Genomic DNA, 13,567 nt, shown 5'->3' with positions numbered 1-13,567 from the left:
AAACTTTGTTTGATAATGCTCCTGTGAAGTACGTTGGTATGTTTTACAAGGTTACTGTATAAATACAAGCTCCTGTTGTAATATCCACCCCTGTATAAAGGTTTTGGAGTTTGAAATATTAAAAAAAATGCTGGAAGGTCTGGCATCGTCTGTGGAGAGGGGAACAGAGGGCAGGATTTTTCAGTCGGCCTGTGGGGGATGGGCTCAATACATCGATGCATAAAATGACGCACGATGACATCGGGCATGTGTCCTGACACCATTGCACTGTCTCGCGATGTTTCATTCGGCGAGCACGGGCCAGGGTCGGCTGCATGCCCGCCGATATGTAAACGGCCTATTGAGGCCATTAAGGAACTGATTAAGGTGCTTGTTAATGTTGCCCGTCCAACCTTAAGGTTGGCTGGCAGGCGAAAAGGCCAAGCGGCCTTTGGGCTTTTTAGGAAACCTCATCCACGAGGTTTCCTAAAGCTTTTATTGATTATATTAAAAAAGTTTCATAAATATGAAAACATGTCCCATCTCATGTGACACAGTCGTATCAGGGGACATGTTTAAATAAATTTGTAAACCTTCTAGTCATTATTTACAATAGCGATGCAATTTCCCTGAGGCAGCCCTGTGCCTCAGGGAGATTGAAGCACTCTTTTGCATGCGTGCATGGCCCCGGCTCTCTCTCCTCCACACCACCACTGCTCCCCCCCCGCCCCCCCACCCCGGCCTGCACAGGTAGCACTGAGCGCTATGGCTCGCGTCTTACGTTGGGCGGGCCTTAATTGGCCCGCCCGTGTAAAATGGCAGTGTGGAGCCGATCACGGGCGGCGTTCGGCTCTGTGATTGCTCTTGCCCGCTCCCGCTGAGCCCACCCGCCGCCTGAAAAACTCAGGCCAGAGTTAACGTTTCAAGTCCATATGACTCTTCTTCAGAGCTAGAGAGAAGTAGAAATATATACTGTATAAGGAGGGGTGGAGCAGGTGGAGCAAGATAGAAGTTCAGGGATAGATGGGAGTTAAGGAGACATTGACAAATCTTGTGTCCATGACATCGTATCTCCCACCTATGTCATACAGATCTTACATAACAATAAGCAGTGGTGACAAGCTGGTAAAGAATGAGGTATTTAGTAAAAAGGAGCTACTGGACACAAATTTAAAATTCACCACTTCAGACAGAGACTTAAGCACAGAAGCCCAGGCCGATCCTCTAGTGCGGGAGTGAGGGAGGGCAGCATTGTCAGTGGTGCCAATCTTTCAGGTGAGGACTTAAACTGAGACCCCATCTGCTCCCTCAGGTGGGCATAATTGAACCCCTGGCACTATTTTTGAAGAAAAGCAGGGGAGTTTGCTGCACTGTCCTGCCGGTGTTTATCCCACAATCAATGTCACCGAGAAAAGGCAGTTGATCTGCGTTGTTGTTTGTGGGAGCTTGCTGTGCGTAACTTGATTGATATATTCCTTACGTGGCTGCACTTCAAAGGTTTAACCCAACTTGCCCATCGCAAAAATCAGGGGTTCAGATGCAAAGCTGATTTTAAACACCACCTGTCCTCACTATTGAAATCACTGGAGAGGAATATAAGACAGGATGTAAAATCCACCACCATTCAACCTTGTCTGGGTTTCCTCTTCCCACTAGCAGGTTAGGATAAAATTACACTGCCCCACACCATGTATGAAAAGCGCAGGAGGCAGAGAAGTTACCTTGCTGACACTGTGCTTCTTTTCCCTTGGCAGGATATGACATACCTTTGTATCGCTGCAGCTGATTCTTCAAGCCAGAATCTGTAAGTATTGACCACCACAAATTCTTAAAGCTGAACTGAAAGCAAACCTTTGAGAGGGATTTACTGAGGAACCCTTTTCATTCGTTTATCTGAGAAAGCACTGGCACAATTGTATATCTTGCTGTGCTTTTTGTTCCTCCCCTCTGGCAGCTTTAGTTTCTGGTTTCACATGCTAGAGAGGAGGAATCTGAATTTGGTTTTAAGAGGTCGATAATTGTGGCATTAAAGGCTGCAAGGATAAATCGCATTTCTGCAGTGCATGGCTGCACCAAGGTTTCATATAATTTAGAAACCTACCTGGTGTTCAGCACCTTTTGATTCTTTTTTAAAAATTATTGGAGAGAAAAGTATTAAGACGAGGCCTGCATTGCAGGGCGTAAACAAGTTTGCAAAGAGTCACAGAGAAGATGAGGTAAATCAAGGGATAATGGTGAAGAGAAGCCAGAAATCAGTTTCTAAAGCCTGCGGGTGGTAGGAAGAAGGGAAAACTAAGGGAGCTAAGGAGTTCTACATTTTGACATAATGGCACAGAATGAGTTTGAGTAAGGCACAATTTAACAAGTCTTGATTTCAACATTGAGGATACAGGAAGAAGAAAGGGCATGTAGGATGCTGTATTTGGAACTTCTGAGGAACAGGAGAGAGAAAAAGGTCCATAAAAATAACCATAAAGCAAGGACCTGACGAGGGAGTTGGACAGAGGCTAGAGGTGATCAGATGATAACTCTTTATGACCAGAAGCCTATCCAAAACTTTAAATTTGAGTAGGATGGCTTCAAACACCTCTCACCTTTCTGGGAAGAAGCCAAGAACAGGTTGTCTTGATCAATGGTTAAGAAAAGACAGGAATATGAAATAAGGCAGAAAATAAATGGAGCAATCTGATTTTAGATCTTAAGCCTGTATACATATTGTTCTCACCATTTGCTAAGTTCAAAATTGATTAAGCAGCAAAGTTTGGAATTTAGAAAATTTCTAGACACACCAGCAATCAGACTGCCCAACCCAGAACCAGAGAGTGAAACTCTGTTTTACTCCTAGTGCTAACTGTGTCTGAGATCCAGGGAAGGTGTACCCATCTCTAATTTCTTCAGTTCCGATGATTTTAATAAGAAGGTATTCACTTCCTGAAAATGGTTGTTCGTTCCAGGGCCAGTCTTCATATTTTGCCAGGATAGAAAAATATTGTCCGGTCAATAAAGAGCAAAATGGTAGTGGAACAACCTCTGCCCGGTTAGTCTATCACTTCCAGTGTTCACAGGAGAGAGGGTGTTACGTTTGAATGCCAGAACTTGAATACCAGGGAAAATTTGAATACCTGCTTGACATAATGAAAGTCCTGTGTAGTCAAACTGCTGCTGGTCTGACCTGGTTTGATGGAGGCAACCAGCATGGTGGCTGCATCCTCATTGTGATATGTCTGATTTTCCTTTCTTCCACCCAGTGGAAACTATGAAGCAATCCCTTCGATGAAGAGAAGTAGTTCACATTGAAAATACTTCCCCTTCATCACACCTCCACCATTGAGAGTGTTCAGACGCTATCAAAAAATGCATTATGATGTCCCTGTTTATTGGCTTTGATGTTTATAACAGTAAGATGGTTAAGAACTAACTGTGCTTAATATACCTTTCCAATGGTCATTTCACTATAGTACAATTTATAGGCAGAAAACCGATTCTGGCTGTTACTGAAGAAATGAGTGCTGGGCTACATTGCTTTGAATTGAGGTCAGGCTAGTTAATATTCAGTCTTGTCCTCATTTAGCTTGTACCAGCATTTCCTTGGTCTATTCTTACTGTCAGAGGTGCTGTCTTTCAGATGAGATATTCAACTCAGGCCCCATAAAAGATCCCAAGGCACTATTTCAATGAGGAGATGGAGAGTTCTCCCCAGTGTCCTGACTGATGTTTACCCCTCATTCAACATCTGGCCATTATGACATTGCTGCTTTTGGGACCTTATTGTGAATTGGCTCCCTCGTTTCTTACAACAATGACTACCCTTCAAATGTGCTTCATGTGAAGTGCCTTGGGACATCCTGAGGTTGTCAAAGTCTACATGAATGCAAAAATCTTTTCTCTCTGCTCTTTTGGAGTTTTAGATTTTTTCTGATCCTTTGCTACCTTTTAAGCAATGCTTTGCCTCAGATACCGTGCGCCAGTTTAGTTGTGAGCAGTCAGCATTTTCTGGGGTTGGGTGGGTGGCCCAGGTGTTGTCCACCATTCACGTTCAATTTTAAACTGTAACGGAGTCTCCAGTGTCTGAAACTCTATGTAATCCGGAATTTGTGCTCGCAATTAATGCTTTTTGCACTTTGTTTAACTGTAATAATAACGATTGCTGCCCCAGAGAGACTTCTCTACTGATGGGAGCGATTGAGTGACACCCTGTTGCCTGTAAGGAAATCTTCTCTGGGGATATTATGCTGAGTCTGTTTTGACTCTCTGCAAGCTAGTTTTACTGCAAACCCTTCAGCCAACCCCCTAGGAGAACAGGTTTTCAAACATCCCTGTTGAACATCAGACATAAAGAAACAAAGTGAGTGTTGGCTCTGCCTCTCGAATTGGATTATAGAGAACTAATGTCTCCGTTTACAAGAAATGGTTTTCTGGTCAATACACCACTTTTTATTCCTTTTTGCAATCAGAATGTATCCAGGAGAAATACCACAGGAAGGAAGGCACAAGGTCTCTTTTTTACAGAAGTGACTCTTCTGCAGCCGTGTGCGCTTTTAAAATTTTGATTTCACAATTGCCATAAGCGTGAAAATCCATCTGGGATCGTGCAGACACCAAGAACATTTCAAACAGGGGGACTGTGAGATTTCTGATCCTGCTTCCAAAGCACAACAGTAAAAGCAGACCATTTTGCATATCAAAAACTGTGCACACGCTTCTTTTTTGCACAGCTAGATTTCCGCTGGCAGAGTAAGGAGCTTGGTTTGGCTAAAAGACACATTGCAAAATGGTGATAGCTGAAAGCATTGGTGCAGATGTCTCCGTCTACGTTTTCGGCTTCTGCTAATATTCCTGAACTGCTGACACTGCAGCTGCGAGATCTTTGAAAGAAGAGTAAGCCAGCAGCTGTGCTGATTGAGACAGTGGCCGATTTCATGCTAAAAGGATGGCGATCTGTCAATGGGTTCACTGGTTGCCATTGTGGAGATGTCAGAGGTCATGAAAACAGACAGCATGGATAAATTCTAAAAAGAAAGACCTGTTTTTGTATTACAGCAACACCGTACATTATATAGTGTCTTTAACATAGTAAAATGTCCCAAAGCACTCCACAAAAGTATTATTGGACAATTGAACACTGAGCCACATAAGGACAAAAGCTTGGCCTAACAGCCAGATTTTAAGGAGCATCTTGAAGGGCGGTAGGGGGGGGTGGGGACAGAAATAGAGAGGCATGGAGGTTTGCGAGGGAATTTCAGAGCTTCGGACCCAAATGAAAACACAATCACCAATGGTGGAACGCAGGGATGCGCAAGAGGTAGAATTAGAGGAGCGTAGTAATTTCGGAGGGTGGTAGGGCTGGAAGAGGTTATGTGGAAAGGATGGGAGGGGCCAGTGAGGGATTTGAAAGCAAGAGTGAGAATTTTAAAATTCAGCTGTTGCTGGACAAGGAACCAATATCACAAGGGTGATGATGAGCAGGATTACCATGAATTAGGGGTAAGATGGAAGTTGAGAGGCCAGGCAGCAGAGCACTGGAATAGTGGTCTTTAGAGGTAGTAAAGGCATGGATGATTGCTTCAGCAGCAGGTGAGCTGAGACAGGGTCGGAGTAGGTGATATTGTGGAGGTGGAAGTAAAGTAAAGTGAATTTTGCGAAAGGCTGTGATGCTAAAAGGGGATTCCACGCATATTGTACGTTTATGGGTAAAAAGTCCACGACCATCTAGTAGGTACTGCTAGCGTGCAAGGCACAGTGCGGAACTTCACTACATAGGACAAACAGTCACTTGGTATTACAGAACTAGGATATTGCTGAAAATAGAGACATGTTGCTGAAGCTTTTCATCTTGCACTCATTAGGACAAATGCAAGAATGCCAGATTTCAAACGATCACAACAATTTATACTACAGGAGAAAAGGGTGCTGATTGGTTGACAAGTTGACTCTGATTGACTGAGGCATTGTCATGGAGAAAGCAACACGGAACTGTAGGCTCCCCAAACTCCCGGGTAATTCAAAAACGGTGCAATTCTTGATCATATTCCTTTTGTTTGCAGTGAACAGGTCCCTGCATTGCACCGGACAAATTTCTCAAAGTACTACACATACAATACATTAATTGTAACTAGTAAGCCTGGTGAGTTGCAGGCACTAACTGCAACATGTTTACCTTAACAGTGATATGGTGCAAAAATAGCCGGGAAAAGGATTCTTAATATTTTTAATTCACCCATGAGATATGGGTGTCACTGGCTAGGCCAGTATATATTGCCCTTAAGAAGGGTTGCCTTCCTGGTTACTGTGGTGGGGTGCTGGGTACTGTTTGGTAGGTCTTAATGAAGTCTTCATAGTCTTAAGTAGGTCAGCTACAACGTTAACTACAACAATGGACATGTATACAGTAAAGTGTTCAAGCTAGGAGCTGTCTCCATGCTTGTGTGTGCACATGGCTCTGTCCAACACTAGCCAGACTTCTAGAGTCATGTTTTCTGTTACATCACTGTGTGGGCGATACTGTACACATCCCACATTAACCCTATAGCCAGGATTTTCCATTCATCAGGCAGGCTCAGTGGGAGCAGGTGGGGGCGGTCGGGAATCCGCCCATGATCAGCTCCGCACTGCCTTTTACGCGGGCAGGCCAATTAAGGCCCGCCCAGCATCATACATATGCGGTAGCTCTGATCGCTACCTTTGCGGGCAGGGAGAAGAGGGAGAGTCGGGTCCAGCGTTCTTTCGTGTGGAAGCGCTTTTTAAAAAAATAAATAAAAACAATAAAAGTTTAATAAAACATGTCCCCTCATGTGTCTGTCACAAGAGATGGGACATGTTGTTATTTTTCAGAAAAAGTTTTCATATAATCATTATTAGCTTTAGGAAACCTCATCCTGCTCGTGGTTGAGGTTTCCTAAAAAAACATAAAGGCCGCTTGGCCTATGCGATGGCCAACTATGAAGTTGGACAGGCAGCATAAAATTCATGTTAAATTACCTCTTTAATGGCCTTAATAGGTCTATCAATTATCGGCGGGTGCACAGCCGACTCTGGCATGCGCCTGTCCAATGAAGTATTGTGGGACATCGTCATCGTGCGTCATTTTATATTCCGGTGTGTCGGGCTTGCCCCCGCACGCCGAATGAAAATTCTGCCCTATATGTGCCAGACCCTTATACTACACCTCCCCCCAAGTCTTTATCCAATGTATTTCAAGTTATCCTAGTTTACCCTATGTACTTACATCATTATTACAACCCCACCTCCCCCTTTCAAGTCTTTGAGTTCATAGGTTCAGGCAGCCTGGAGGCCTTCTAATTATTCCTTTCGCATTACTGTCAGAGGTGTGGTACGCTCTGTCGTTGCAGGTGAACTCTGTTGACTTGGAGGTTGTTTCGCCCATCTGAGTATCTCCTTATCCTCTATTTCCATCCCTTAGTTTAGAACCGCTCTTTGTTGATTCGGCAGTTGTGGTGAAAGGTACTTATTGATTTATCCTGCTTTTTCCGGGGTGGGCGAATGCTGTTCTTGTCCCCATCGTGCTTTCCCTCACCTTTCATCACGCTGCTCACTGCGACATTAATGGAAGTTCACATTTCAACAATGAAACCTTCATTCCCAATTGTTTTGCAACTTTAGCCAAATTTTTGAATACTTCCTTTTCCAGTTGCTTTTTGAGCTCATGAAGTTTTTCATCCAGCTCAGCAAGTTGAGCTGTTTATATTTCAGAGTTATCTGCAGAACTCTTGTGTAAGTTTAACAACTTTGCCTGGGCATTAAGTTCTTTTTGGAATCTTTCTTCCATGGTCACTGACTGCCCCTTAGATTCTTCCAATTCTATTATTTGATCTCCAATCTGTTATGTAGAATTCAACTTTTCTGCTTTTTATTTTTATTCATTCGCGGGATGTGGGCTTCGCTGGCTGGGCCAGCATTTATTGCCCATCCCTCACTGCCCTTGAGAAGGTGGTGGTGAGTTGCCTCCTTGAACCGCTGCAGTCCATGTGGTGTAGGTACACCCACAGTGCTGTTAGGAAGAGAGTTCCAGGATTTTGACCCAGTGACAGTGAAGGAACGGTGATATATGTCCAAGTCAGGATGGTCAGTGTCTTGGAGGGGAACTTCCAAGTGGTGGTGTTCCCATCTATCTGTTACCCTTGTTCTTCTAGGTGATAGTGGTCGTGGGTTTGGAACGTGCTGTCGAAGGAGCCTTGGTGAATTCCTGAAATGCATCTTGGAGATGGTACACACTGCTGCGTTGGTGGTGGAGGGAGAGAGTGTTTGTGGATGTGGTGCCAATTGAGTGGGCTGTTTTGTCCTGGACAGTGTCAAGCTTCTTGATTGTTGTGGGAGCTGTGCTCATCCAGGCAAGTGGGGAATATTCCATCACACTCCTCACTTGTGCCTTGTAGATGGTGGACTTTGGGGAGTCAGGGAGTGAGTTACTCGTTACACAATTCCTAGCCTCTGACCTGCTCTTGTAGCCACAGTATTTATATGGCTAATCCAGTTCAGTTTCTGGTCAATGGTAAGCCCCCCAGGATGTTGATAGTGGGGGATTCAGTGATGGTAATGCCATTGAATGTCAAGGGGTGATGGTTAGATTCTCTCTTATTGGAGATGGTCATTGTCTGACACTTGTGTGGCATGAATGTTACTTGCCACTTGTCAGTCCAAGCCTGGATGTTGTCCAGGTCTTGCTGCATTTGGACATGGACTGCTTTAGTATTTGAAGAATTGCGAATGGTTCTGAACATTGTGAAATCAGCAGTGAACATCCCCACTTCTGACATTATGATGGAAGGAAGGTCATTAGTAAAGTATTTGAAGATGGTTGGGCTCAGGACACTACCCTGAGGAACTCCGGCAGTGGTGTCCTGGAGCTGAGATGACTGACCTCCAACACCCACAACAACCTTCCTTTGTGCTAGGTGTGACTCTGACCAGCCGAGAGTTTTCCCCTTGATTCCCATTGACTCCAGTTTTGCTAGGGCTCCTTGATGCCACACTCGGTCAAATGCTGCCTTGATGTCAAGGGCAGTCACTCTCACCTCACCTTGGGAGTTCAGCTCTTTTGTTCATGTTTGAACCAAGACAGTAATGAGGTCAGGAGCTGAATGGTCCTGACGGAACCCAAACTGGGCGTCAGTGAGTAGATTATTGTTAAGCAAGTGCCACTTGATAGCACTGTTAATGACCCCTTCCATTGCTTTATTGATGATCGAGAGTAGACTGATTGGCTGGGTTGGATTTGTCCTGCTTTTTGTGTGCAGGGCATACCTGTGCAATTTTCCACATTGCCGAATAGATGCCAGTCTTGTAGCTGTACTAGAACAGCTTGGCTAGGTGTGCGGCAAGTTCTGGAGCACAAGTCTTCAGTACTGGATTGCTCTTGCATACTGCACATTCCATCCTTCATGTTGTTCAGATTGGATTGACGTTCAAGAATTTCATTAGTTTTGGTTGTTAATTCCGCTTTCAAGCAACTGTTCTGATTCATCAGCAATTCTTATCCCTGTTCCTGACATTTTGCATGACGCTTACTAGAGACTTCTAATGTTTGAAGTTCATTAAGTTTTAATTTTTGTTGAATTTGTTTCTACAAGTTTATCATTCAAGTGTTTCAAGTTCTTTTTCAAGTGTTCTGTTTCATGTGAGCGATATTCTAGTGTTCTCATTAGTTCTTGTTTTTCCTAATCAAATGCATCTTTAGAACATGAAAGTTGATTCTCTACACTGATCAGTTTTTCCTTGGCAGAGTATAATTACTTTGTGCTATCGTTCAAGCTTGGATTCTGTAATTATGCTTCTACTAATTGTTTTTGAAACTCTTCATGCTCTTCTGTGAGAACTTCTACTTTATCTTGTCATTCTAGGTTCTTGATTTTTACCTCTTGATATATCTCCTTGGAAATGTAATGTTTTTCCAAGTTTTCTATCAAATGTCCAACCGTTTTCTTCAGCTCTGTAGCCTCTTTCTTGTACCTCTGTGACACCTCAAAATTTTGTTTGTTTAGATCTTCAACAGCTTGGTTCATTAACATCTTTAATATCACATATATTTTCAAGGGTATATACTCAGCTTGAATCTTGAGTTTCAAATCTTCCAATTCATTCATTCAATTCATTTCCAACATTTTCTAAGCTTATTTCATTTTTCTTTTGAAGTTTTTATTTATTTTGGGTTTCATCAGATGGTTTTCCTTCATTCACAGCCAACTGCTCACTCCGCACTGTCACCTGCTGTTGTAGTTCAGGTAATGTGTTGGGATTGCTGAAAAGATATCTTTTTGAGACTTATGGTTCTCTGACGCCTTTGTGTGTTTTATTGAGTATTGTCGTTTTCTCTTTCAGTGCTTCACTGGTAGCTTTCTGTGTGTCTTTTTAAGCTTCACAACCTTGAAGATTAAAATATTCACCAAAGGCTTTTAATATTTCGTCAAAGCTGGTTGAGGATTCATCAATGCACTGTGTCATGATTACTTCATCAGCAAGCACACCAAACCAGTATAAAAAGGTATTAATCTGGACTTTTTCTGACTTCCTACTTAGACCTGATATACTCTGGTAGTTTAAAAATTCTCATATGCAGGATGCCCAATTTTCCATTAGGTATGGCTCTTGATGAGTCCAAACTGATCTGGTAAACTGGATTTTTGATCCATGGTTAAAATATTTTAAAGTTTAAGTTCAGCTTTAAGAAATTGCTGAAATCCAAGATGGCCCCACCATTCGTTTGAAGGCAAAGGGTTTACTTGCATTTGCCAGTTTTGATGGGCTCCCATTGCAATGTCAATCGCGCTTAGCATTGAAACAATTTTAAACACTGTCTGCTTGACTGGCTGCAGACTTCTCTGTTTCAGCACCATGCTTTAGGGTCACGATAGCATTGAAACCTGCCCTTTAAATCTGATTCTTTAGTTGCCATTCTTCCGAATTAATGAATTAATTCCTTTTTTTGTTTTTGAAGTGAACTCGGATGCCTCGTGTTCAGGCGCCGACTCAGGAACCTGGTTTTTCCAACAGAGTTTATAAATGGCAATTTATGACCACAACTATTTCAATGTTTCTCAGGGCTTTCTGCACCCTGGAATTTAAAAGCTTCAGCTCACCCCTGCTAGATCTACTGACTCTGCATTCTGGGAATTGAAGCTGGACTTCCAGGAGGTCCTATGGAGTCTTCTGCTGCAGTGAGGAATTATAACTTTCTGTCTTTAGCTCCCAACCCCTTCTTGAGAGCTTTTCCCTGGGGATTTTCCTCTGTTTCTCGAGCTTTTCTTCAGGTCAGAATGCTTCTTCGAATTTTTCTTTAGTCTTGCAGGGTTTTAGTTTTTATCTGCATTTTTGAGAGGTTTTGGGTTTTTCCATTCATTGCCACCCTGTTGTTGGGTGTTGGATACAGTTAATGGATTCTTAGTAGTCTTAAGTAGGTTAACTGTATGTATTAATTAACCACAAGAACTAGGTACACATATAGAGTAAAGGGTTCAAGCTAGGATTTGTTTCCCTGCTGGCTTGTACACACAGCTCTGTCCAACACTAAACTGACCCCCTAGGTGCGGGTCATGTGCTGTCTTACATCACTGTGTGGGTGGTACAGTACTCAGCCTCACATTGACCTTATATGTTCCAGACCCTTATATTACAATTACCAAAGATTCCAGAATGAGAAAGCAGGAAAGAGAGGAGGTGTTGACATTATTGATTAAGGATGATACTACAGTTCTAAGTAGGAAGCATTTATTAGATGGTTCTAGGACTGAAATGATTTGAGTTAAGGAATGGGATGGAGCTGTTATATCGTTGGGAGTCTTTTTATGAAGCTCCGAACACTGAGAAAGTGATTGTTGGCACATTTTTAAAAAGTGTAACAAAGATAGAGTATTAGGAAACTTTGGGCCTAAACTTCCGAGGTGTGTCAGTCACCATCGGACTGCCACTCTGCCCCTCTTCTTAAACCTTGCACCAGAGCTCCACATTTTTGGTCTAGACTTCCAAACCAGGCCTCTTAAGAAGTGCGGAGTATACCTGTTCTGGGAGCCCTCCTTCGGAGGCAGGATCACCGGGGAAGCCAAGCCACACCCCCTTTTTAAGGCACGAGCTGCCATTTTCTAGTAAGTCTTCATTCGCCAACACGGTGAAAGGCTGTGGGGCATTTAAATAGCTTTTCACTGTGTAGTGAATGATTGTGAGCTAAGTAAGTGGGAGGGGTGGGTAGGGGGCCAGCTGGGGCGGGTGGCAGGGTGAGTAGGCTGGCAGGGTGTGTAGGGTGGGCCAGGTGCTAGCTGGATAGAGTGGCAGGTTAACTATCCAGGTAAGTAAATCGGAGCCCTCTGAAGTCTCTAACTCTAATTCAAAGTTGGAGGCTTATATGGAGGCTTCTGGACACAGGGGCATTGCCCATCATAGGTGCAAACTTCCCGGGCAATTCCTGAGTAGTCGGTGTGTCGGGACTTGCGAGGGGTCCCGTACAGCATCTTGGGGTGTACGTCCGGTTAGGACCATCTGGATATCGGAAGTTCTGGGACAACATTAATTTCCATAATGCAGACTGGGGAAAACACAGTGCCATGGGTAGAGAAGGAGAAGAATTTCTGGCATGGGAACAGGGGAACTTTCTCCGTCAACATGTCTCCAGCCCAACAAGGAAGGAAGCAGTGTTGGATCTGGTTCTGGGAAATGAAGTGTGTCAAATGGAGTGTGTTGCGGTACGAGATCATGTAGCTAACAGTGATGACAACATATTTTGGTTCAAAGGAATTATGGAAAGAGGCCAGAAACTATCAAAGCTAAAAATGTCTAATTTCAGTACAGGTAGATTAGAAAAGGTGTTTCCAGGGTAACGGACCAATGAAGGGCATTCAAAGAAGAGGTAGTTCAGGTACAATCCAGGCATATTCCTTTCAGGGAAATAGTAGACCATCCAAAGCTAATGCGCCTGGGGTGACAAAAGGATGTAATGAGGGTTTTTGTTGATGGCAAATTGTCAGTGTTCACCGTCATTTCATCTCTGAAGCCAACCACAATTTCAGGATTTAGCGCATGGACAGACTTACGCCAAAATCCTGAAGCAGCGGCCTGTCCCTCGCTACTTAGCCATCGCTGCATCCCACCCCCACCCCCATACACGGCTTGAGGCAGCAATCATTTAAATCAGTTGATGTGGCGAGAACTTCCCCATTTCCACTCTCACATCACTGTCAGGAAAGCCTGACAAAGTTAAGCCTTGTTTAATCAGGTGTAACTGGGTTTTCAATGGTGATCTGCGTAATAACTATTGTCGATGTTTCAGCTTGATTTTAGTGTTCTTCATTTTCCGTTTGGCTGTCTATGAGAATTCTTTAATATGAGTGTCTGTTTGGACAGTGACATCACCGTAGCTGCACACTGGGAATCCCCATTAAACAATACCCCAACTAATTGAACATTGAGACAGTTAAAGTGATCATCACAAAGATTGCTAGATTTCTGAGTGAGGCTTTCTTTGCAACTGACTGCAAAGTCCGAGCCATTGAATGTAAGCGGTTTGCTAGGGAAAAGAATGGGACTGTTAAGGATGCAAAGGAAAATCTTCATGCAGAGACAGAGGACATGGCAAAAGTACTTT

General features: G+C 43.5%; 1 protein-coding gene across 1 annotated transcript in view; it reads left to right on the top strand.

Annotated features, from left to right (window-relative positions):
• dusp22a (dual specificity phosphatase 22a) overlaps positions 1-13,567 on the top strand; it is a 129,743-nt gene that overhangs the window by 53,586 nt on the left and 62,590 nt on the right. Inside the window, exon 4 of the mRNA XM_041192676.1 lies at positions 1,734-1,783. Within this exon, the coding sequence (XP_041048610.1) occupies positions 1,734-1,783 (50 nt within the window). The remainder of the gene's footprint in view (positions 1-1,733; positions 1,784-13,567) is intronic.

Source organism: Carcharodon carcharias, chromosome 7, assembly GCF_017639515.1.
Source record: "Carcharodon carcharias isolate sCarCar2 chromosome 7, sCarCar2.pri, whole genome shotgun sequence".
Lineage (NCBI taxonomy): Eukaryota > Metazoa > Chordata > Chondrichthyes > Lamniformes > Lamnidae > Carcharodon > Carcharodon carcharias.
This window is presented reverse-complemented; position numbering and strand designations above follow the sequence as displayed.